At 44.0% G+C, this 26385-nt stretch overlaps 1 protein-coding gene across 4 annotated transcripts in view; it reads left to right on the top strand.

The window, feature by feature from the left end:
• Positions 1–19267, top strand: part of PLXNA1 (plexin A1) — a 366161-nt gene extending 346894 nt beyond the window's left edge. For all 4 annotated transcript variants that reach the window (XM_056853406.1, XM_056853393.1, XM_056853399.1 and 1 more), the window contains exons 29-32: positions 1862–2031; positions 5120–5332; positions 10449–10599; positions 18784–19267. In XM_056853406.1, coding sequence (XP_056709384.1) covers positions 1862–2031; positions 5120–5332; positions 10449–10599; positions 18784–18879 — 630 coding nt within the window. In that variant the 3' untranslated portion in view covers positions 18880–19267. The remainder of the gene's footprint in view (positions 1–1861; positions 2032–5119; positions 5333–10448; positions 10600–18783) is intronic.
• Positions 19268–26385: the final 7118 nt, after the last annotated feature.

The raw sequence follows: 26385 nt of genomic DNA, 5'->3' as shown, positions 1-26385 counted from the left end.
CCCTCCGTCCACCTGCTCCTCCCCCTGGAATCCTCCTGCCATTTCTGCCCTCAAACAATAAGCAAGCGAGGCAGGGGGAGTCTTTATTCTGGCTTGGGCAATGGATGATTAAGCAGAATGGTCAGCTGCTGTCTTCACCGTAGTCTAGCTTACAGGTCTGCGGAGCAACCCTGACTCTATGTCATGCTTTAGATGATGACAGAAGAAAATCCTGAGCTTTACATTCCTGGCTTTGTTCTGAATCTTTCTAGCAGCCAGTAAGAAATCTGCAAAACACCCACGCGGAAATCTTTTCCCAGGTGATGGGTAATCCTAATCAGCCCAGTCACTATAATCCCCCCCCCCAATGTACAGCATCAAGAAACTCCTTGGGGTGCTGGGAGCTCGATCTGGGCCCAGCAGCAGGATGTCCCCAGGTCCTTCTGGCACTCAAGATATGCTGAGTGGCCTGGCTTTGCTTCTTTCATCTCTTCCCCCTAACTAAGCAAAAGCCCTGTTTACATCTGGCCAAGAAAACAGCTGCAAAGACGAGTTTTGCATCCTAGCTGTTGACGAAGCAAAACTGAATCCCAGCCTCCGGTTGCTGCAATCACTGATTTCCCCTGTGCTCATTGTTCATACGCTTGATAGACGCTCTCATTTTACCAGCACTCTGCATCAGCAAAAGCAGAGGCAAGGGATCTTTAAAAGTCCAATGGCTTAGGACTACGCGTGCCGTGTAATTGCTGCACTAGTGTCTGATGTAAATCAAATGGTCAATAATATAAGATTTGTGCAAAAGCAAACTGAAATGATATTGTCAAAATTCCGAGAGCTGGGGGTGGGGGGAAAATCCCACATTAATTGCAGGAGCTGGCATGCAAAAGGGGCGACGGCGGCATCTCTCTTCAATGCTATACCCACACCAAATCATAAATTGTAGTAATCTGCTGGAGCAATTAATTATCTCGTTGCTGGTTGGCTGCTGTGTTGCCGCTGTTTAACTCAGTGCGGTTTGAGCACAAACCTTGGCCATTCAGCTTCAGCTTCGTGCGTTTAATGCATTTCATACTTCAGTGGTTATAATTCTACATGGGATGTTGGATGACAGCACTGCATGTTTATCTTTCCTAGGAAGCGCTCACAGCCTTCAGCTAGCCTAGCACAGCTCACCTGGAAAGGGTTGCCTTGTAGTCAACTCTCTCTCTCTCTCTTCTTTCTCTTTCCGTGAACTGGAAGATACGGAAGATCAGGATGACCCTCTGATCACTTTCCCAGTGTTGAAACTAGTGGCACTTCTTTGTCATCATATAAGAGAATTTTGAGATGGCAATTTTGGAATGGCTGACATGGCATACTGACTTTTGACCTACCCAGATTCTGCTGTGCCCATGGCCGAGAGATCCCTTTCTTTGAAGTTAGGAAGGCTGTCTTGTTTATTTAGGGTTGTTTGTTGAAGTTAGGTTGCTTTGTTTTGCTATAGGGCAAATAATGAAAGTGGCATTGATAAACAGTAAATTGTCAACCCCAGGGTTGTTCTTAGGAGGGGTTCCCTGAAGCACCAGTTACACAGATAAGGATGGCTCAAATTCCGTGTTGTTTGGTGTGCAAATGAGTCTTCTGTGATATTCCATGCATTGTCCTATAGTAGGAACCATTGTACATGCCTTATCTACTGTTTGTATGGAAGACCTCTTCCCAGTACATTCTGAATTGTTCTGCAAAGGCCAATAAAGGTCTGTGTGGCTTTACTGCTTGCATTTATGATGTCTCTGTCCCTTGCGTTAGAAGATGAGCTTCCTGCCTTTAACCTTAATGAGATCTTTATAACTTCCCTGCGGACACTACCTTGATTGACTGCTGCTCTCTGTTTTATGTGTAGGGGACCTTGCAGAAGTTTGTTGATGACCTATTTGAGACTATCTTCAGCACGGCCCACCGAGGGAGTGCCTTGCCTCTGGCCATCAAGTACATGTTTGACTTCCTGGATGAACAAGCCGATAAGCACCAGATCAATGACTCTGACGTCAGGCATACCTGGAAGAGTAACTGGTAATTGGGGAAGATGAAATGATGGGGCGTTTTTCAGGGAATTGTTACTGTCAGGAAGATGTTTCAGTCACCTTTGTCCCAACATATAAATGCCTTCAGCTTTCTCACTGTGTTGCGCAAGGATTCCGTAGAAAGCATCACATTTTCTCTATCATATGGGAACCCGAGGTTCCTAAACATGATCACATTTCACTATTTTCCATGGCAGGTGGCGCCTCATAAATGCATTTGCCATAAAATAGGTTTTAGCTGATAGTGATCCATCAGATACAGATCTTTTGTGATTCAATACTTTTGTGGGCATTTCAAGAAAGCCAACGATGCTGGGCACCCCATCAATGCAAACTGGGATGTCCATGGAACAAAGAAATTAAACTTATATGACTGCATTTCAGAGTGGGCTTCCTTAGCCCTGATGATGAAAGGTGTGTGACAGGGCCACCCAGGGACAAAGTCTGTCTTGGGGGGTTGCCAAGAGAAGAAAAATACAATTTTGTCAACCAATTTTGTCAATTAACCAAAAGAAAAGAAGTACTTCAAATGGTACTGTTGAGGGCAGAAAATGCCCCACCCATCATGGAATGTTGAGAAAAGCTGAAAGGCAGTTAAGAGAAAGGAAAGGGAATGGGAGATTAACATGCTTAAGCCTGTGAGAAATTCCTGAGGTGGAGGATTTGAGGCATGGGATTTTGGGTTGTTCCTCCCCATCTGCAGTTCTTCATGGACCCTCAGCGTGGTACCTCTTCTAATTGTGGCGGTGAATTTGCTACAAACTGGGAAGCTTAGCATGGTATCATCCGTATGCTTTTTTTGCACAGTGCTAGACAGAGAGCCACACAATCAGTCGTGCTGTCCATCGGTAAGAAGACATATAGGGTATTTGTGTAGCCTCAATGAGTAGTGGCATGAGGGGGTAAATGCTCTGCTGTCATTAGGGCTTTCATTTCTCTCCCTTCTGCTCTATTCCTTTCTGCCGCCTTGCTGATTTCATTGCTCAGATCCTCTCACCATTACTTGGGGATGTGAACGTACATCCCCATCTCTGGCATTTGTTAAATGGCAGCCAAATTGCTTTTGTATAGTTCAGTAACTGTCAGTAATTAGCAGGGCAGAAAAAGAAACATTTTTAAATGGAGATATGAGAGCATGAAGACACTTCGAACTGATTTATCACTCTGCTTTGTATATTAAAGGAAGTAGTGTGGCTGGGAGGGGAAAGACCTTGAGGGGGTGAATTCCAGTGATGCCTGGATTCCAATTCCACTGAGCCCAGGGAGGCAGGCTGCTGCATACTAATGGCCACACTTATATCAGGGTGCTAATTCAATATGTAGAGTTAATTTCATAAGATCGTTTCTCTGAAATTAAAATAAGTATGCATGGCCTGTACCCATATTACAAGATTCGGGGAGGAAGGGGAGGGGGCTTACATTTGGTGAATGAGACAATTGTATTAGCTCTCACTGAGACAGTAACCCTATCTGAGCTGTACCCCTTCAAACTATAGATGAGGGCTCACCAAAATTCTTTCAACATTGAAAACTAAAAGCAAGGGCTTTATTTATTAAAATAATTTGTATCCTGCCTTTCCCCAAGGCTCAAGGCAGCTTACAGTATGTTGTTATAACATGAAACAATGATTAAACCCCCAAATTCCCCCCAAACCTAATAAAACCTAATGCCATAAAACTTAATAAAACAGAGTGAAAGCATTTTACCCGTGTAGGAATCTGCCTGTGTCAGAATCTTGCTTGGTAAGACTTGGGAAGAATTTGGGACAGCAACTGTCCAAAGCATCTTTATACTGGGGCAAAGTCGTAAGATCTTTGTCAGAGTGGCAAGTTTCCAAGCTGAGCTGAAAACAATTTCAGCTTTCCCGGCACTTTCCAGGACATCAGACTTCTGGGAAGAAGGAAAGTGTTGAAACCCCCCACAGCTGACCCATATCAGAGTGTGAGAGAGAGAATGAGTGATTCATGGCAATCTCATACCCATCTGTGTTGCATGGTGTGTGAACAGGGGTCAGGAGCAGGTCAGGTTGGCTTTGATTAGATTTAGAGATGAAGTGGGATGAGTTGGGATTTAGATGGTAGAATAAACTGCACCACCTCTGACTATAGGCATATAACACTTTTGAATGTTTTCCCCACTCCTCCACATGAAGCCAGCTGGGCGACCTTGGGCTAGTCACAGTTCTCTGAGAACTCTCTCAGTCCCACCTACCTCACAAGGTGCCTATTGTGGTGGGGGGAGCCACTTTGAGACTTAACAGTAGAGAAAAGCAGAGTATAAAACCCAGCTCTTCTTCTTCTCCTCCTCCTCATTATCCCCCCACTTTAAAAAAAAACTTTGCAAATAGAGAGCTCATCAGAGATAAAGGCTATAGCCCAACGCTTTGTTTGATATGCTGATTTTCTGTTTGGAGGGCATTTTAATATAGGAGAGCATTCAGAAATGTGATTCCTGATCTGCAGTCTACTCTTCCACCCCAACATTTTGCGTCCTTACTCTGCTTCATGTGCAGACCAGGCCTTACTCAAGAGAGAGATGGGTCATGGGCTGGAATGGGATCAGGAAGAAGTCTGCTCATCTTCTAGCAGTGGCTCCAGCTCCTACATTTACCCACATCCTTAGAACGAGAGGCTCTACTCCTTTAGGAGTAGGTGGAGGGATTTATGCACAAGAATACTTTGCATATGTGGCAAATGTTGGAAACTTAACAAATGCCGACTTTTACCAGTATTTGTATAAAAGAGCAGTAGCAAATGACATAAATTCTTGACATGTACCAGTACATCCCAAGGCAAACTTGTGTGCTGCTGGTAAAGGCGTCATTACAATTTCCACTGTAAAATGCCCATTTGCTCACTGATAATTCACACTGCCCTTGGATAGAGGCCAAGTCAAAAGAGCTGCCAAACCTTGTTTCCATGAGCATTAATTATTATTTTATTTGGTGATGTGGATGTCTGCCCTATTTTCTGGGTTTCTGACTGGCTGAAGGTTATTGCCAGGGGCCCTGTTAAACATGTAACTGCTAAGAATTCGTTTCCCCATCCTAACCTTTTCCTTTCTTTTTCCTTTGCAGTCTACCTCTGCGTTTTTGGGTGAATGTGATTAAGAATCCCCAGTTTGTGTTTGACATTCACAAGAACAGTATTACTGATGCTTGCCTATCAGTGGTGGCTCAGACATTCATGGACTCCTGCTCAACTTCTGAGCACAAGCTAGGGAAAGACTCTCCCTCCAACAAACTACTGTATGCCAAGGACATCCCCAATTACAAGAGCTGGGTAGAAAGGTGAGTGGTTTCAGCAGTCGGGGAAGCTGGCTTGAAATACGCAGCCAGAAGGAAGGTGGCTTTTATAGGTTGTGCTCTGGATAGGCCGCAGAGCTCTGTAAAGATTGACACCCTTCTAAGAAGACCCTTCCAAGGGTTGAAGGATGAAGAAACCTCACTAGCCATTTGCTACAGATCTCCCACACGCACACACAGCAGGGACAACTGCTCTCAATTCCTCTAATAACTAAGGGCCTAACTAAATGATACGTTATTCCCTGGGAGATATGAGCTGGCAGTCCCCAGATGAAACTTAGATTCTCAGGCGTATGATGTCCAATTCAGACATGGATTTTTGCACATGGCAAGAGAGGCCTTCCTCAAGGCCCTCCCCTCACCTGTGCTATTTTCCCACTCTGAAATGGCCCAGTCAGCTGCTGTTTGCCATGGTGGGGAAATGTACATGTAATGTTGGGCTGCATGTATATTAATAGGCTCCGTGTAAGTTTCCCCAGTGTGACAAACAGCCAACTCCCCAGGGCTGTTTCAGATTGAAAAACCTGTGTGGGTGATATTTAAGCCACCTGTCCCTGCATACTGTGGTCCTGATACAAATTGGCCCCACTGTGCCTGAGAATCTTAACAAATTTTCCTGAAAGGGCCCAGGGCAGACCTAAAGATAGACCTAGGAACATTGAGTCACATAGCCAGGCATTAATATGCAGAATCCACTTTGGAAAATGGAATCATGGAGGCAGCTGTTTATAATGAAAACTACAACTGTGATTTGCAGTGTCTGGGTAAAATCTTTGCTTTAAGTGGGCTGGTCTTGTTAACCCAAGCACTTTCTGTTTAAATCATTATTACTGAAATGTGTTTGCATAGTGAAACAGACGGCACTAGACCGGAGCTAACACAACCCCTATGAAGATCTGTTTGTTGCTGCCATCACTGCCATATTGATGTACCAGGCAAAACCAGAAAGTTTTTTTTCCATAGCAAAATAAATAATTTTAACAGAAAAGTATTTTAACCAGGAAAAAAAAGGAAGGAACTCATAATCCTTCCCACTATATGGTTCGCAGCCGAAATTATGAGGAGTCTTCTTGAGCCCCATGTCTAAGGAAAGAGAGGGGTGCTGTTAAATAGGTTTGTTCAGAGAATTATCCTCCTCCATTTGCACGCTGGACACTTTGCAAAAAGATAATGAGGCAGGATTTTAATATTCAAAGGCATATTGATGGCCACAGCATGTACAGATTGTCAGGATTTGGAGGTAATTCATTCATTAGTTTCTGGAGGAACTGAGGAGTGAGGAGCCCTGATCTTCCACTCCCCCCATCATGGAATGGATGGAAGGGGAGGGTTCAGTGAAAGACTGGCAAAAACGAAGAGCCACATAAGGTGCTTCCAGCCTTAAGTTCCTGAGCAGCTGCAGGGAAGGATATCTTGATGCCCTCTGTAGTCAGCCATTCTCTGCTGCGTTACTCATATGAGATGATGAGATGGAATTCTTGTCGCTGGCATCTGCAGGCCCTTTCCTCTGCTACCCTTCAAGAGCATCTGGGGCCTCAGGTGGGAATTATCCTGGGTAAGCACTTGGAGTCCCCTTCCTCGGCAGACTTTATGCCCACAGGAGAGGGGAAGGGAAGGGGGTTGATGCTCACCTTCCAGAGGCGCCGTGTCACCGCCTGCTCCCACTCAGATGTCTGACTCAGCACTGTTCCACCTCAGTGTAATCTGAGAGATGATAGTGATGACATTTTAACCACAATCATCATTGCGCCACTGCTTTAATTCAGATTCAGATCATGTTAGCACATTTCTCTGATTGTGAGAGGTGAATGAGATTGCATTCGGAATTATTTCTGTGAATGGCCCGGCTCGTTCCTTCTAACGAGTGACTAATGCACAGCATTTCAGCTAACATTGTGCCTATATATCAGACCGTGAGCAGTTGGGTCAGGGCCATTGCTTGTTCCCTTTTTGTCTCCACGCTGTCTTTTCAATTACTAGCCTGAACAACCAGCATGAATAACTTTTGTACATGTGTACCTGCCTGATACCATCAGCTCTTTGGTCCCTCTATCTCAGGGGTGGGGAACCTTTTTCCTGCCAAGGGCCATTTGCACATTTATGACATCATTCAGGGGCCATACCAGGTGTAGATCTCCCGGTGGGGGGGGGGAAGAGGCTAGGGTTGCCAGGTCTCCAGCCACCACCTGGAGGTTGGCAACCCAGGGGAGGCCACACAGAGAAGGCCTGCAGGGTGCCCCCACTCCCCCCTCCCAGACGGAAGGGCAGCCAGCAGTGGGCCCGAGAAAACGAGGTGCCAGGGGGGCGCAGCCCACAGTCGATCGGCAAGGGAGGAAGGAAAACAGAGAAAGAGGAAAAGGGAGGGAAGGAGAAATGGAGAGAAAGGGAGAAAGAAAGAAAAGGACGGAGGGAGACAAAGAAAGAGGGAGAAAGAGAGGGGAGAAAGAGTGACAAAAAAAGAGGAAGAAAAGAGAGAAAAGCCTTCCCACACACACACACCCGCTCACGCTGGCCCCGTGCGACCAGGCCCCAGCCTCCCCTGCCCAAACACATCCGGCGGCGCACAGAGCCCCATGCAACCGGGCCCCAGTCTCCATGCCCTCTCCTCCCCAGAGTCCACAAAAGGCCCCCCCTGAAGCCCTATCGGCTCCTGCATGCATGCTCTGCTGCCGGGAGCTGCCAGCCTCTTTCCCCCTCCCTCTCGCTGCTCCACAGACGACAGTCGGCGAGAGGAGGTCCAAAGGGCACCGCAGCGCCGCTGTAAGCCGTGGTGCCAGGAACGCCCTCTGGGAGGGCCGCCCTGCGCCCCGCCTCTGCAGCGGGGCCCCGGAGCTCCCGAGGGCCACAAAAAATGTCCTCGGGGGCCACATACGGCCCTCGGGCCTGAGGTTCCCCACCCCTGCTCTATCTCATCATTGCCTACTCAGACTGGCAGCAGCTCACCAAAGCCTCAGGTAGAAAACACCTGCTACCTAAGATCCTGTAACTGGAGGTGCCAAAGATTGAACCTGGGATTTTTTGCATTAAAAGCATGTACTTTACTACTGGATCCTATTTGCCATGCTGTGCTTATATATTACAATTTGTAGATATTTATTATAATGTTTAATGCTGTTTTCTTAGGTAGTGATTTGTCTGCTGTTGCATTCATGATGGCATTCATGGCTAGTGTTCCTTTTAGGGTCTCTAACTCTGCCATCAGGGCCTCCCAAATATGAGTCTTAAAAATATGAAGTTCTGAAATACTAATTTTTTAGAGCTGACGTCATGAATAAGTGGCTATTTAAAAGCGCGATATTGTTGTTGCCATTGTTATCATGGAAGAATGTGACATCTGCCGACCTTAAGCCTTGAAAGGACCTTTAGGTTCCAGATAGTCCTGGGTGGGTTGTGATGAACTGCAGGTTTTTGTATTTTCCAAGGGGAAGACTGTTTTTTGTGTGTTCATTGCAGAATCCTCTGGTGAAATCTGTGTTGCACGCATCACCATGTCATCTATCAATCTGCCACATCTTCTGGTCTCCATTCTAGAAATGCAGACCTTGGGCTCATATAGCTTTGTCCAGAAATATAATTTTCTCTTTTTTTCCACTTGTTTTTGGTACCTGACATCCAAGCTTGTGAAGTTCTGGGGAATTTGAAAACTTGCTTTCACTATTTTGAAATCATTTGGTTGGTGTTGTACTAAGCGTTGTACTACTGTCGGTTTCAAATGTTTTTCATGTACCACCCTAAGTGGATCTAATAAAACTCACAGTCTTGTGAAACTCTAAGAATGCCCATACGAAAGATACAAAAAATAATGGCCCCGGGGCAGTTTCTGGTTGGGAAAATGGAGCGGTGAGGGCAGGACCCCCTTCTCCTCCACACCATGGTCCTGATCTGAATCAGGCCCTGTGGCACTTACAAGCTGAATTGTCACAGCATCACTCACAGCTGCCATATGGCTGCAAGTCCACATTGGTACCATGTGTAAAATCTGATGTGCAGTTTGGACCTAAGATGTGAACTGCAGAAGTCTGCTGTTCCGCTCAATTCCAGCAGAGACTCAGGAACAGCACAGTAGAATCTCTTGCAGCAAGCACCCACTTCAATTCCAACTGCATTGCAGGAAATAATTTTTGGCATGGTCCATGTACATTTTGCCACAACTTTCACTAACACATTCATGTAGATGACTATATAGAAAATTAGGCCCCATCAAAACTTTTTAATTGTGTGGTTATACTTAGGCAGATGATGAGAGGAAAGGCATCTTGGCCATCTTCTGGGCATGTAGTAGGGGTCACTGGGGGTTTGGGGGGGAGGTAGTTGTGAATTTCCTGTATTGTGCAGGGGGTTGGACTAGATTACCCTGGTAGTCCCTTCCAACTCTGTGATTCTATGATTCTAAACTTATTAAAATATTTCTAGGCCTGTCTTTCTCCCAGCGTATGGCCTGATCATTGTCAGATTTTTCAGCCGCATCAGTCCCCACAGGCACCAACCATTCTAGAACCAAAACCTCTTGCATCCCAGGTCTCCTGTTGATTCTGAGTGTTCCTTGATCTGGTACTTCCAGAGTCTAGCAGTTCCTCTGGTTTGTCCGTATACCCAGTTCACATGGGCCTAATCCTGTCTTGTACCCACTACTAGCTTAGCTGAGCAGCATAGATTTCTTGATTAACCCACTGCGTTCAATTCTGCTGGATGAAATAATACTAAGATTTCTCTGATGGGGAAACTGAACATTTTGGCTGCGGTTGTTAGGTATGAAATCCAAAGGGAGGATCATTTGAGGGGAGGCGTTTGATCTGATCTCCCTCATGTGGTACTCAGTGGCTTCAGTGTCACCAAGTAATTCTAGAAGAATGGTATCTGAGGAAGTTAGCTGTGACTCACGAAAGCTCATATCCTGCCAGGAATGTTGTTAGTCTTTAAGATACTACTGGACTCTTGCTCTTTTCTGCTGCTACAGACACACAGCTACCCATCGTGATCTATCACCCAAGTAATTCTATAATTCTTGAAGATTGTCTTCAGAAGAAGACTCTCCTTCCTGCCATCATGTATTTTCTTTATTTTCAACAACATGATCTGTCTCTCCTGCTCCCTGCTGTAGATATTATGCAGATATTGCGAAAATGCCAGCAATCAGCGATCAAGACATGAGCGCCTACCTAGCAGAACAGTCGCGGTTACACCTGAGTCAGTTCAACAGCATGAGTGCACTGCACGAGATCTACTCGTACATCACCAAGTACAAGGATGAGGTAAGGGTCAGAGGACTTTTAGATACAGCCTTCCTATAAGTATTTATTTCAAAATGCCTAATAGCTTTTCAGTAGATAGTATGCCTAGATGTTACCCCCTAGTACAATAAAGACCAAAAGACCTATTTTCTCCAAGATCAGAGGAGCATGCTGAATATATTAGGTGCTGTGGAACACAGGCAGGATGGTGCTGCTGCAGTTGTCTTGTTTGTGGGTTTCATAGAGGCACCTGGTTGGCCACTATGTGAACAGACAGGCTTGATGGGCCTTGGTCCATGATCCAGCATGGCTTTTCTTATGTTCTTATGACCATCAGTATTTTTTTAAGAAGCTTTTTACTGGGAATGAATGATCACTCCAAAATACCTAAGAATACATTATCTTATGCTCCATATCGTTTGATAATAGATTGGTAGATAACATTAAATTTTGTAACACGCCTCATTTTCAGTACACTAATGATTTCAAGCATCCACCACTGCCAGCCCACCTGATTTTAGAACTGATGCTTAAACTGATCCTCATGAAGTGGATGAAAGCAAGACGAAGGGAGTGTGCTCAGAATCTGGCACAGAAGTTGCCAGCGGGAGTCAAAGTCTCCTATTCCCCTTCCATGCCACAGTCTTATTCCTTAGCCTGGATACAGTAGAATTGTCAGATAATCCTGATTATTTATTTGTATGCCACTTCAACAAAGACCTGCTCAGATATGGCCCAGCAATACCTTTTATGCACAGAGAGAAGCTACTCTATTTTTTGCAAGGAACAAAAGCAGTCCAATGTGGAGGCTTCTGTGGCTGATTTTATGATATGCAAAAGAAGTAAACCCATGAGTACATGTTGAGAGGTTGTTGTGTTCACTGCTGAAAAACTGGAAGTTAATTTGATTTTTTTTTTAAATCTATGAGGTGTGGCTTTTTGCTTACTACTGAGTAGGGATTTGAACTCAGGTCATCACAGTTTCAGTTCAGTGTGCTAACCATGACACTGCTTGTCTGCTGCCTCCAAGAAATATCATGGCTGTGTACCTGGGTCCCCCCGACCCTTCCTTACAACAACTCTGTGAGGTTGGCTAGTCTAAGGGAAAGCAATACCTGCAGTAACCAGAGTTACCTGCAGTGCAAACTTATGCAGTATTACTCTAGTCTAATCTCTTTAAATCATAAAGAGGAGGAGCCTCATGGTGCAGAGTGGTAAGCTGCAGTACTGCAGTCAAAAGCTCTGCTCACGAGCTGAGTTCGATCCTGACTGAAGTCGGTTTCAGGTAGCTGGCTCAAGGTTGACTCAGCCTTTCATCCTTCCGAGGTCAGTAAAATGAGTACCCAGCTTGCTGGGGGTAAAGGGAAGACTACTGAGGAAGGCACTGGCAAACCACCCCGTAAACAAAGTCTCCCTAGGAAACGTCAGGATGTGACGTCACCCCATGGGTCAGGAATGACCCGGTGCTTGCGCAGGGACCACCTTTACCTTAATCTCTTTAAAATTAATGGGCTTACACTGAAGTAACTGTGCATGCAATTGCACAGTTGGTAGATCAGAACCCAGGTCTCCACAGTTCTACTCAAATCTTTAACCACTTTTGCACACCGGCTGCTGTTGACATAACTATAATGTTGCCAAACTTAACAGCTAAATAATAAGTAGGGACTAAATGACAAAGGAGGAAATATATCCTTATATAAAGGAATACAATAAAAGAACAAAAGCAAAGACCAGTTTGATAAAAGAGAAGACGACTGAAGACTTCCCCCCAAAAAATGGGAAGGCTATTTTGAATATGTTAAACAGAAAAGATAGATTGTTAGAGATAAAGATTAGTTTATAAAACTTACTATATAGGATAGAAGGAATTTATTATTATTTTTTAAAAAACATAGACTATAAGAATAATGTATAGGATATTTGAAATGAAGAGACAGACTCCCCGAAGGAGTACAAACTGTGTGAATGTGTGTATATGTAATTTGTGTGTTTTTTTCCTGAAAATGTTAATAAAATATCTTTTTAAAAAAGCAAATAACAACATTAAATCCTGTTGTATCCAGCCACAAACACAGGTTGCTCTTGAAGTATAGCAGTCAGAGTTGCTCTTACCTCTGCACATCATCCCCCACTGGCATGCTGCCGGGCAATTTCAGTGGGGCTAGGCTCTGGTGACCTTCTTTGCAGTCCCAGGGGGTATTTGCTGTCATTAGCAGGCTTCTCGAATTTTAAGAGTGATTAAAAACCCATCTGCTGTAATTGGGACAAACTTTGTACAGTACGATTCAAACACGTTCTCTGCAATCTTTTAGTAAAGCCATAAAATATATAACTCTAATAAAAAGATATGTAACTGGATCACATGGATTTTATTGACCTGCTGAAACGCAATGACAGCTGGAGGGGATATTAGTTAGTAAAAACCTTTTCACAAGAGCTTGCCAAGCAGTTCTACAGGGCTGTCTGGGCCAAGACTTAAGTGCCTGGTTGGGGCAGTCCCCACCAATGGCTGAATAGCTTCTGTTTACGGGAGAAAGTAGAAAAGAGAACTCTTGGAGGAGGATATTGTACACTGCAGTGGATCTAACCGATCTAATTGAATCATGTTAACTCAATCTAACAGAGGGGGGCGTTAGCCTTTGGAAACATTGTTACTACTGAGCCATGGACTTAGTGGATTCCTTTGGACCCAGTTGCTGTACTTCAGTAGCAGAGAAATAAAGGCTAATATCATGTACGTGGCTGCCTAGCAGGGATTCCTTGGAAGTTTAGCTAATGAGGTAATTACTGTAAAGGACTTTGCATGCCAGAAACTGACAAAGCATTATTTCTGAGTGACACCAGATTAGTGAAGCTGGTGGACAACAGGATTGAATTCTGCTTCCCAGAAGAAACTGTTAAGTTTTTCATAGTGCTCAATTCATAAGCGGGCTCAGTCTGCATCCTAATGAGGCAGCGTGCATTTGCAGAATTTCCCACTAGCAGACGCTGAGCATTGCTTGCGATTCCGAGACCAAGGTCTGTCTCAGCCTTAGCAGAGTTCCCTCCAAGATGTGATGCCGTCTTGCTAATACTCCACAGTCTCCTACTGCTGTGCTCTCCTCTCCCACTCCTCTCTCCCCTATTCTCTGAACTGCTTTCCGTCTCCCAGGTTGCTACACCTGTGCTGCTCATCAACATGAAAATACTTAACTCTTCAAGACTTGTTTTCCAACTTACTGTCTTTGCTGCATAGGAATGAAACTACACATCAAACCCTTGTTAAAAGATTCTCTTCTCTTTAAAAGGCACAGGTTCTGCAAGCTCGCCTCTTAGATTTTCTGCATTAGTCGTATTGCTCAATCTTTTAAAAAATTATTATTTCTGCCATCCCCACCACCCAAGAAGCGTTGAGGTATGTGGTAGGTCTGTCCTGTGTTTTAAAGATGCAGCATCAAGTTAGAAGGCAGTCCCTTACAGCCTGTCTTGTCAAGTCCTCCCAGCGTAAAAGAGTATTCTGCTGCAGTAGTCAATCCCTGCATTAGTCTGATGGTCACCCACAATGATCACTGGCTATGATCCAGTGATGCAATCCACACGCACACAGAGAAGTGTTCTTTTGTCCACCATTGAAGAGCTAGAGTGGTGTACTGTTGGAGTAAGACTGGGAAGACCTGGGTTCAAATCCCCCCTCTGCCATGAAGCTCACTTGATTACCTTGTGCCAGTTGCTCCCTCTTAACATACAATAGAGAAGGGAGAATTGTGTTTGCAACCCTAAACTACTTGGAGGAAAGGTGGAATAAGAATGTGGCAGACAGAAGGGGACAGCATCGTGTGTGTTCATGAAGCACATCACCAGCAATGGGAGTCCTATGAAAGCCTTCTTTTTTCACAGTATGTTTAATCCTCAGGGGAGCACCCACAAAATGATAACACAGGGAAGAGTTAACTTGCTTCTGAGTTAGATGGTAAATGTCAGGGATGGCCCATTGATGTGTTCTTGTGGCCACTAGTATTCTTCAGATAGTAGTCAGGGAGGCTTAACAATCATTTGTAAACTGTCAGGCTTTGTAATACAGTTAACTTCAAATGATCAGTAGAAGCTTCACAACTATGTATATTTGTTTGTACAGTGTGATATAATCCATTTGTTGGCTTCTTGAACGATTCCCTCAAGAGGCAGATTGACAGTAGAACTTTGCCTTTCCACCATCCTCATGTGAAATATCAATGTGCAGTCACGTTGCTTCCAACCCTATAAATTAGTGACCTCCAAAACATTCTATCATTGACAGCCTTGCTCAGGTCTTGCAAACTGAAGGCCATGGCTTTCTTTATTGAGTCAATCCATCTCATGCTAGGTCTTCTTCTTTTCCTGCTGCCTTCAACTTTTCCTAGCTTTATTGTCTTTTCTAGTGAGTCTTGTCATCTCGTAATGTAACCAAAGAACAATAGCCTCAGTTTAGTCATTTTAGCTTCTAGGGAGAGTTCAGGCTTGACTTGATCTGGAACCCACTTATTTGTCTTTTTGGCAGTCCACGGTATTCGTAAAACTCCCCTCCAATGCCACATTGCAGATGAGAAATATCAATAATATTTACGTAAAGCAGAGATGGCGATTAATCGCTTCTTTTCTGTGTAAGAGAAACTGTAAGCAACACTATATGGATCAAAGTTGGTGGAGGTGCTGGGAGCCAGATATTCCAACAGGGCCGGACCAAGACCACAACTGCCAGTGGGCATCCCTGATGCATGCCAAGAATCTTGGAAGCAGGGTTGGGATTGGGGCAGCACAAGTGTAAGTCCTTCTCTAGACAGTGTATGCCTGTGCAAGAAAACCAATAATGCACAGTCTCAGCAGTCAGCACAGTCATGCTTCTGAGCAAAGTGCCAGCCATCCATGGGCATACCACAACTGCAAGGCTGGTCTCCCAGCACCCGACATTCCTTTTCCTTTAGTATTACAAAGCAGCACGACTTTAAAAGCAGAAGTCAATCAGAAGGCAAACATTCAGCACACTTAGAAAGTGCGATATTAATTAGCCCTGGAGTCAGGATGAGTTGCTAGTCCTTGTCCTCCCTGGTTAACCACTGTCTGGCGTCTGTTGAATGCGTACCCGTAGCCTGCTCTAAAAGCACTGCCTGTGTGTTCACAGCTCTCAGGAACTTCTTTTATTATTCGTAATGGGATTAATAAATAGCAGCTGTTCCCTTTGTTTGTTTTCATTCATTAAACACAATTACATGCAGCCCGATTACACCCTCTCTTTGATGCAAAATGGAAGAGAATAATTTTTTCCTGTTGTTCAGTTTTATAATATGCTGTCATTGGCACTGAATGAAAATCATAATTAATTTTCATTTGGGGTTTTTGCATCTTTGTAATCACGACGGTCCCAGCACCTTGCAGAAGGTGACAGACATGTATCTCTTTCTTCACATTCCCTGTCGTTTTCCTTTTTATTGTGTCGCTCCCGTAAGGGCAACATGAAAGTGGAAGATCAAACAAATACAAAGCAAGTTGTAATTCTTTCAGTCTCAGGCTTCAGTGATAGTCTCTTCTTGTATTAGGAGAGAAATAGATCTGGGGGCTGTGGGTAGAACTCATGTTCCAATTTGCTGACAGATTCCAATATCTTTAAGATGGTTATTTTTGTTGCTGCCAGACAAATGTATTGGGGGGGCTTTGGTGCCATCTAGAGATTCCTATGGTTGCTGTCAGAGAAGGATGTTTTGGTGAAATATCGGGGTCCTTTTACTTGGTAAGAACATAAGAAAAGCCATGCTGGATCAGACCAAGGCCCATCAAGTCCAGCAGACTGTTCACACAGTGGCCAACCAAGTGCTTCCAGGAAGCCTACAAACAAGACGACTGCAGCAGCATTATCCTGCCTGTGTTCCACAGCACCTAATATAATAGGCATGCTCCTCTGATACTGTAGAGAATAGGTATGCATCATGACTAGTATTCATTTTGACTGGTAGTCATGGATAGCCCTATCCTCCATGAACATGTCCATTCCCCTCTTAAAGCCTTCCAAATTGGCAGCCATCACCACATCCTGGGGCAGGAAGTTCCACAATTTAACTATGTGTTGTGTGATCAAAATCAGCCCTGGGTTATATCTGTGCTGAGTGCAGCAGACCTGATTTCATACCTGTGAGGCTGTGGAATTTCCTTGAGGTTATCCAAGAGACAGCGGATCAAATATTGTGCTACAGCCATGTTGCATGCTCTTGTCTACTGAAACCAGTGCCCCATTGAGTTCAGTAGTACCTGTGTGTGTTAAGTGCTGTCGAGTCGCTTCCAACTTATGGTAACCCGATGAATTAATGACTTACAAAATGTCCTATCGTTAACAGCTTTGCTCAGGTCTTCCAAACTGAACACCGTAGCTTCCTTTATTGAGTCAGTCTATCTCAGCATTAGCTTGTTTTCCTCCATGATTTTCTTTGCACTCGCTAATGATTTAGGAAATACTTTTGTGTAATCAGTCCAGAGTTTTTATGCATTTCAACATCCATATGGCCCTGGGCTGCAGCCCTGTGAACTCTCCACAGCACATCTTGCACGTTCAGCGCTAGAGACCTGTAGGGCGCCGCAGTTGCTCTTAATCAAAGGGAGCTGATTTCCATATTAAGGAATTACCTGTAGGGCTTGCGATGGACCTTTTCTGCCTCCTAATAGTCTATTAATTATACAACAGTTTATTTCCAATTATGCAGCCAATGAAATGGTTAATCAAGTCCGCTTTGATGGATGCCTTGACATTTAATTGGAAAGAGAAATCTACCTTGCACTCACAACAAATGTAACCACTGTAATGGGATTTCTGATGGGTTTGTATTTTAATCATCTGTCCTTTATCTGACTATGCAATTGAAAGGAGGTGGAGCTTGGTTCAACACTCCTGATGATGCGCATATCTCTTTTGTCTGCCTCCACTGTTTCATTTTCTCAGTCTCTTTCGCTAAAACCCCAACTCCTGCCAATTCCCTTCATCACCCCAAGCCCTCTTCACAACACCCATGATTATCTTTATTTCACATAAGCTGGGTAGTTAATCAATGTAAAAAGAGTGGACTTTTTCTAGTTTCCTAAACAGCAAGCTAGAGATTCTAATGAATGATTTTGAGAACTGTATGAGAATTGAATTATTTTAGTTTAGTCTTCCCAGTATTAAAAACACTGCTTTTTCTGGACACCCTCAATGTTCCTCCATCCTCTCTTTTCCTCTGATATCTTTAATAAAGTTGTGAATCATGGTAAATATCAAAGGAGTATTCCTCCTGTTTTTAAGCTGTCACTGAAACATGGGTTTGTTTAGAGGAATGAGATTTCAATGGAGAGATGCCATTGTATGATGCTTCCAATATTGTGAGCACATCTCCTGAATAGCAACAAGGCCTCACATCGACAGAAGCAGACCTCGCCAGCACTGCATGTTTGAATCAATCTGTGTCACTCACACAGATTCAGGTTCCTCATCAACAGTTTGTCTAGCCCAGGAAGGTGGTTATTAACAGAGAGGGTTGAAGAAGGAGAACTGTACAAGTGATGAGGCACACAGGCCAAGAGGATTGGAATCTTTCCCGAGTTCACCTGGATCGTAATTTATCCGACAGCTGCTTCTGAGTGTCAGATAGTTTGCCTTTGTGCACTCCTCTCACAGGATTTTTGTTAAACCTAAGTAATGGGACGGTTTCCAATTTATCTACTAACCAATAATTTGATACTGTTAGCTCAGATATAGCCTTGTAAAAAGAAAAGAAGCTTTGTGGAGGCCTGGAGTTAGATGCAGGACAGAAATGTCCTCAATTTGAATGTGAGGCCTCTTTCCTTCAAAAAAAAAAAAAATTCTTTGTCCTCTGGGCAGAAAAGGTAGACATTTCCGTAACTTTCCTAAGAAAGTATCCCTCAGTTGGATAGAACTGATTCTCAAGGTTCACTTCCATGAAGAATGATTTTGTTATCTCCCTTTTACTCCGAGGACAAGATATTAAGAAAACAGAGGGTTCCCAGCCCAGCAACTCCTTTGTAACATAGATGTAGGGTTGGAGAGAACTTATGGGACGAAAGGTGCTTAATCTTCCCATTGCTCACTGATTCTCCTATGCGAGTGCCTTTCGTCCCCAATTACTAATGATTTCCTCTCCGTTCCTTCCATTGCCCTTCGTCCCCAATTACTAATAATTTCCTCTCCATTCTTTCCATTGCCAGATTTTAGCTGCTTTAGAGAAGGATGAACAGGCCCGAAGGCAACGGCTGCGGAGTAAGTTGGAGCAAGCAATTGACACAATGGCCCTGAGTAGCTGAAAAGGCCGAAGTGGCGCTGCAGACTTCCCTAGCAGTGGATACCAAGATAGGGAGACAGAGGGCACGGAGGTGCGCTGCAAGCGAGCAAGCAAGAATATCTTGGGGCCCAGCACCAAGCAATGCACAGAGTCCGCTGCGTCTTGGGAGACTTTTACACAAATGAACCGCAAAAACATAACCGCCGTTATCACAAACAAAAACTGAACCTATGTAGAGACTTTTTGAAAGGAGCGACGTAGCGAAGAATCTGAAGGACCCTACGAGATGCGCAAGAAAGGCCAGGGAAAAGAGCCCCAGCTCGGATGCCATTTCGCTCCGCAAGGCCTGTCCCAGATCTGGCAGTGGAAGGTTGGGGACTCTGCACTAAATGTCTAGGACGACGTTTTTACATTATAGTTTTCTGGGGCAGGCGGGTGGGTGGGTAGGCTTTCAATTTTTTTCTCTCCTGTACTTGCTTCCCTTTCCCACCTTGCCTGGAGAAATCTTCTCTTTATCTTCTCTCCCTTTCTCTGCCTCTCTCTCTGGCCTTCTGCCTTTAGTGTTAACTGCTGTATTTGCACAATTTCCAAAATCTAGAAAAAAAAACATTTTTTTTAGTTTTAAAAAATGATTTAAAAAAGGGGGGAGAGGGGCGTCTAAATTTTTCACAACAAAAAAAGTTTGCCAGTTTTTGTGGGTGTTTTTTTTAAAACAAAAAATAAAAGACCATTCTTAGATTAGGATGGTAATGGTATAGGTGGGACCAACAGAAGGATCCCCTGGTATCTTTGGTTCTTCCTATAATTTGCCCTGTGCCATGTTTCGTTTGAATGTTCTTTAGCACAGGCCAAATACGTGCTCTCGTTTTTGAATGCTGCTTAAGAGGCTGCTGAAGGTTTAGATACAAGGAAGCAACAGGGTTAAAAAAAAAAAGGGGGTGGCCCTATACGGCAAGCCCCAGAACCTAAGGGGAAGGGCCTCCCTTGTCTGTTCACCGTTGTAGCCCCAATAAGGAGAAACTTCCCAGAACAGGATGAGCTGTTCCTAAGAATTTAAAAAGCTGAGCTGTGCAGCTTTTCAGAAGCCTGCTGTGTCCCTTCTCTGGCTAGAGCCCTTCCACTTATCGCTTCGCTTTTCTTCCAGAGGGCATTTTAAAATGGGGGGGTGGGGGGACGACACACACTCTCACACAAGCGATTCCCACCCAGCGCAACAGCTGAGGCACGGAGAGCCGCACAGCCCATTCGAGCTAGTTCTCAGTATCGCCTCTTGTGTTGTGAAAGAATGGCTCTCGATAGCAGATGCAGCCACACAAGGTGGAGTCTGTGTCATGCAGGAGGCCGGAAGAGTCGCTGCTTCTCCTGGTGTTAAATTCATGGCTCCCTAAGGCAGCCTGTGGTAGCATTTGGGCCTAATCAGAAGGGGATGACTGAGAAATCTTGGTCAGTCTCACTCCTGAGAGACGAGGACTGAAATGTAATTCAGCCCTGAGTTGAAGTTTGGCACTGACAGAATCAGCATGTGAGCTTCCCTCACAGTTGTTTTTGCAGTTGGCAGTTCATGTTCATCCATCTCCTAAGACTATTTACTTCTCGCATCATCCCAAGTCCAGCCAAACACAGCTTGTTTCCATTTCCGTTCTGATAGCAATAAAGACCCAAATTCCAAAGCTGCTTGCAATTCCACTCTACAGGGTGTCTTCTTGTAAGGCAGTCGGAGGCAAATTTGACAAATTTTCTCTTCACTACCTTTTCCCAAATATCTTTCAGTAACATTTAAAAAAAAATAACAAGAAACAATATCTAAGGCAAGAGGAACAGTTAGGCAACCGAAGCTCTGCCTGTAAGTGTCTAGTCTGCAGTGAACTGTACCAATTAGAAACCATTTTGACAGCAGCTACATCAATGGATTTGTTTGGGGTTAGGTAAAACAAAAAAAGTCAGAGGTGGTAGGAAGCAAGAAGATAGTGCGATTCTGTCACTTGAAGGCAACAGCTGAACTGGGTATCTGCCTTTCCTTTGCGCTGATTGTCGGAGAGCAGTCATGATGTCTCCTCTCTCCCAATAGAGTCTACACCAGCGGAGTCAAACTCAATTGGTACGAGGGCCATTGGAGATCCAGTTGAGTGTGCAGATTAAAATAATGTTGTTTCAGTGGCAGCTGCCAGCTCAGTTTTTATTCTCTCAGTCCTCTTTCCCAGTGTTTTTTTTTTAAGTTACCCCTCTACTCCCCCACACTTGTCCTTCCTCTGCGTGGTTGGCGCCTCCTCCTGCGGCAGCCAGTTTGTGGTTGCAGCCACCACCCTGTTCCAGATTTCGAAAGGTGCTCCCAGGCTCCAAAAAAGGTTGGGGACCCCTGCTCTAGAGCTTGTTTTGGCACAGAGGTTTCCTTGGGTCTCAACCAGTCTAGACAGCAGGAAACTTTTAATCTCACTTAGAGGAAAAGCAGCAGCCTGTCTCACCTGTTTGTGGTGGCAGCCCTGGTAAATTGCATCGTGGGAGGGACAAGCTTCCCAGAACAGGATGAGCTGCTTGTAAGAATTAAAAAGCCGAGCTGTGCAACTTGTCAGAAATTTTATGTAGCATTGGCCCTGGGACTAGGGGAGAACCACTGAAGAGGAAACTCCTGCAAATCCAAGTACCATTTTCTGTTCTCTACCTTCGTGGTCCATCCCAGAAGCCGTATCCTCTTTCTACTACGCTGTTGGTTCTTGGCGTGGCGCTTTTCCTGGCTAGCATACTTTGACACAGCACTGCAAGAGGCTGGAGGGAGACACTGTCATGGATGTCACAGAGCAGAAAAGGCTGCAAAATCAGAGGTTGGGGTTATTCATTACCTGCTCATTGCCCAGGTTCCAGTCAGGGTGCCTCCAGTGAGATTAAAGGCGAGGGTTCCTCTATTGCTGCCTTTGTGTTTCTAAGGCATCTTGTACTGTGTGGGGAAGATGTTGTATGTATCTTCATGTTGTGTCTACGCACACTTGATTTAAAAGGTATCCCTTATCTGAAAATACCCACCGTTCCCTTGAATTCAGTACATGCCATTGCATTTCTGTCTTTGAAATGTGAATTCATTGGGAAAGGAAACTCTGTGGTTATTTGTTACTATTACTTCTCAGATATAGGATTGTAACCCATTTGAGTGGGAAAAGGGTACTCTACACTGTTTGTTCAGCATTACAATACCCTGCAAAAGAAGTCATCATTGTTTCATGTTATCAATGTAGAATTGGGGCTAAGAGAGTGACTTTTACATTGGCTGAGCTAGGATTTGAATCTGAATGTGTGGCTGACTTCCTATATGCTGGCTTTCCCTGGTTCTATCAGATGGATGTCCCAGTGTCCCGGGTGAGTCATTTTCTGAAGATCTGAAAATGCCCATTTGGCCTGGCCTTCCTGACGCCACGCTGACGTACTCAGCAATTACAAAAAGTGCCGATACATATAGTATTCAGCTAGCTCCGTTAGATCTGAGAGATCCCGCCAAGTGACCTTCCGGAGAGTCTTCCTAAAATCTTGTCTCCCTTATTCCCCCCCTTTTTTTGCATTGTCTCTTCACGATTCCATTCAACGTACTGGATTTTAAAAACAAACAAACCCTTGGTTCAGTTCCTGATGGAGGCAGTGCCTTTTAAATCATTTTACGTAGACCAATGTGAAGAGCCACTGCCCAAATTCAACTCAGGTGACCACACCCTCCAAATGATCAGTCTTTCCCGCCCCCAGCCCACTACCCCAGACCCACAAACTCAGTCGCTGTCTCAGCCAGATAACGTAAGAGAGAGGCTACTGCAGAACATACCGAGCCTGAGTCTTTTCATTCCCTTAGAGTGCAAGCAAGGGGAGGAGAGGGATGTAATGAAGTTTTTAATTAAAATTTAAGACGTGTGTGTGTGTATATATATATATATATATGTTGTTACAATCTAATTCATGTGCCCCAGTGGGGCACTTTATAGTTAACTGAAGGAGATCAAACCAATATCAAATATGATTTTTTTTTTACACAAGCAGTGGAAAATACCAAATGGAAGAAATTTTCAAACATTTCTCACCAAGCAGAACAATCTTTTGATGCCTGCACATCTCAGATTGCTTTGTAATTTTGTTTCTAGTCTTTTTTTTAAAAAAGATTTTTTTTATTCAAGAGGAGGTTGAAGGAGCAGACAATTAAAAATAAAAGCACCTATGGACTTCTCAGTTGTCTCTGGATCCATAGGACCTGTGGGCTGTTGCATGACTGTGCTAGAGTTTAGTCTGAGTTGATCTTTTTTTAAAAGAAAAAAAATGCAAGTGTTGAATACTAGAGGTTTGTTTAGACCTTTTATTTTTAAACCAATTGGAATTAAGTTGTCACTTCTTATACAAGGGGAAAAAATAGAATTATCGTCAATTGTTTATTTCTGGGAAATGGTACTCTGAGGTCTTAAAGGACAGCTAACTGTTGCTGCACCCAAAAGACATGGTCATATTCATGTTCTTCTCTCTGAACTTTCCTTGTACTGTGTTTGGGAGGGAAATTATCTGTCTTTGTTTTGTTTTTTTAAATCTATGATTAACACTATTGGACAGGTAGAGGCTGCACTGTTTTATATGGAAAGCAGAGGCACAATCCTGACTTTGCAAAAGCAGATGACCAGTACATTCATCTGTTTTGATTTAGTAGTGAGCACCAGTTTGGCCAGAGAGGTCCATCTTTCCTTCTCGAGAGCTGCCCACCCAATTAACTTAGGCACCTATCTCATCCTGGTATCTCAGCAATAACAGTGAATATCTTGAGCAACCTCACTAGAGAAATTGCTTCTTAAGTGGCTTATCTAAAATGAGCAGCTTTCTCCTAGATCCTCTTTTTATCGTAAAACACCATGAAGTGTAACAGAGTTGGATTAGTTTGAAGGACCGGTAGAATGAAAGGTGGATCTCTTCAGTCTCTACTAGAATTTGCTCCCTTTTGAAAGCTCTGTACCACTGAATCCTATCATGTCGTCCCAATGACTGGCCTTGAGTAAACTTGTTACCTCCACCAGTTTCCATTTTCATAGGGAAAAGTTCCTGAGCTACATGGCTAAACTAGCATTTACCATTGAGAGGAAGTTTGGCATTGCATTCTTTCCCAGGGTCCTCCAGATTCTCTGCCCAGTGGGCAAACCAGTTCAGGTGGAATATGGTCAGACTGTGAGCACGTACATTCTAAGACTTTACATTAACAACATTTGCGGACCAGGGTTTGAATGTTCTGGCTACTCAGTGCACATTTGCCTTGTATAGAAACTCAGTGACCGTTCAAGAGCATGAAGTCAAGCATGACAGCATTGGTTAGTATTTAAATTAGCCATGCTGGCAAGTACATTTCCAGTTTTCAAAGCTGCATACCCCAAGTGCAGAAAACCAGAGAATCATATATGATATTATTCAGATCAGGTCATCAAAGGGGCAGGTTCTCCCCCCTCCTTTATGTGCTGCTTGAGGGTATACACATCCCTCTTTTGAAGATTCTGGGTCTAAATGACAATATAGAAAACATCCATTCAATAGTCTGCTGATATATGTAAGAACATAAGAAAGGCCCTGCTGGATCAGACCCAGGCCCATCAAGTCCAGCAGTCTGTTCACACAGTGGCCAACCAGGTGCCTCTAGGAAGCCCACAAACAAGACGACTGCAGCAGCACCATCCTGCCTGTGTTCCACCGCACCCAAAATAATAGGCATGCTCCTTTGATATGTGTATCACTAGGCTTTCTTTGTGTTTGGCATGGCCCTCTTCAGTCACAATTTTGCCGTTGAAATGGAGGGCAGTGATTTTGTGAGCCGTGCCAAAGACAAAAGAGAATCAAAGTCTCTTCTCCTAACCAGGGGGGAAGAATCAAATGACAGGCAGATGAGTCCAAATTTCCTCCTGATTTTTTGCTCAGGTGCCTGGGATACTACTGAAATCAACAGGGCTGCCTGGAAGTATCCGTATTCTCTAGTGCATTTACAGCTTGGTTCATGAGGAGCAAACAGTTTGACTAAATAAGAACAGGGGTGTTGTTGTTTTTACTGTTACTCTCCAGAGAATGCAATTTTAGTCCATTAATAATGACTGAATCTTGTCATCCCTGACAGAAAGGTTGGCAACCCATCTTGGGTCTTGAAATATAAAAGAATGAGCAATAGGATTGCCAACTGGCCTGGGGAAAAAGTCCTGTCCCTTTAAAAGATGCTTAATGGTGTGTTATTTACCAGGTGACATTATTTAACTCCATTTCTAGCCAGTAAGCTTCGATTAAAGGGACAGGACATTTTTCTCCAGGCCAGTTGGCAATCCTAGTGAGGGACTATCCAAGCATGATCACAGCCAATGTCTCAAGTACAAGATGCTAGGGACACCTAAAAGGGAGAGGCCTGTTTCCTTCATGCCTTGGTTGTGGTCTGGGTTAGGTGGAGTTTGGCTGCAATCCTGAGACCAGTTTCCTGGAAGTGGAACTTACTTCTGAGTAGACCTGCTTAGGCTTGCTCCCAATGGATGTGATCCAACATGGCAGTTCTAATGTTCTTACTCAGTGCTTCTCTTAGCCTTTCCAGCATCTATGGCTTCTGAGCAGCCAGTCCGGTATTCTTTCCCCAGATGGCTGATTCTGGCATTTGCCTTTGGGATTTCACCCCATGAAAAGTGGAATTATCACTGTAATTCCAGTGTGCGTGGAATGTCACTGCATTCCACAGGTACAAACATTTTGTTAGCGCTCTTCACCAGGTTATATTGACGTCTGATAAATCCATTCACATGCGCACTCTCCCAGGACAAGGTTGTCAGAGGCTTTGGCAGCCGAGTTGAATCGCCTGTTGTTTCTGTGGTTCTGCAAAACTATGATCATGTAATTAGTGCTCAGGAACATTTTTTGATGTGCATTTTGATGTTCAAATTATCATGTCAGAAACAAAACACTATTATGTAAGCTGTTAACACCTTGGAACAGGGCAATGTTTCTGCTAAAGTGCTTTGATGTCACAGGTGCTAACTGATGATTTGGCGGAACTGGGCAAAAAGACTTTCCTTCGGAAATCAAAGGTCATGGGTATTAAATAGCAGAAAGGCTATAGAGAAAAGGACTGGCTTGTTTGGAGTAACTTACAAATGAGGTGCATTAGTTTTACAGACTGAATATTATGAAAAACTAAATAGGCATTGTGTAAGCTAAATGTCCTGTTACGTTCCTCTTTGCCTAAGTAATGTTGGGCATTGCTAAGGATTCTTAAGAGAATCTAAGATCAGGAACAGATTTAATACTGAGAGGAAATAAAAAAATGGAAATCCTCCCACTCCCCAACCCCCCAGTATCAAGTCTGAGCACCAGAGATCAATGAAAATTTATGCTAACCTAGTCCTGAACCACAACAGTCTATAACTGCAACAGATTTGCCCTAAATAGAGCTAACTGCTGAATTTCAGAGATAGGTGAGCAAGAAGAAGAGTTGGTTTTTATATGCCAACTTTCTCTACCACTTAAGGAAGCATCAAACCAGCTTACAATCACCTCCCCTTTC

This window comes from Euleptes europaea, chromosome 1, assembly GCF_029931775.1.
Source record: "Euleptes europaea isolate rEulEur1 chromosome 1, rEulEur1.hap1, whole genome shotgun sequence".
NCBI lineage: Eukaryota > Metazoa > Chordata > Lepidosauria > Squamata > Sphaerodactylidae > Euleptes > Euleptes europaea.
The sequence above is the reverse complement of the archived record's forward strand: the minus strand, read 5'-3'. Positions and strand labels throughout refer to the sequence as shown.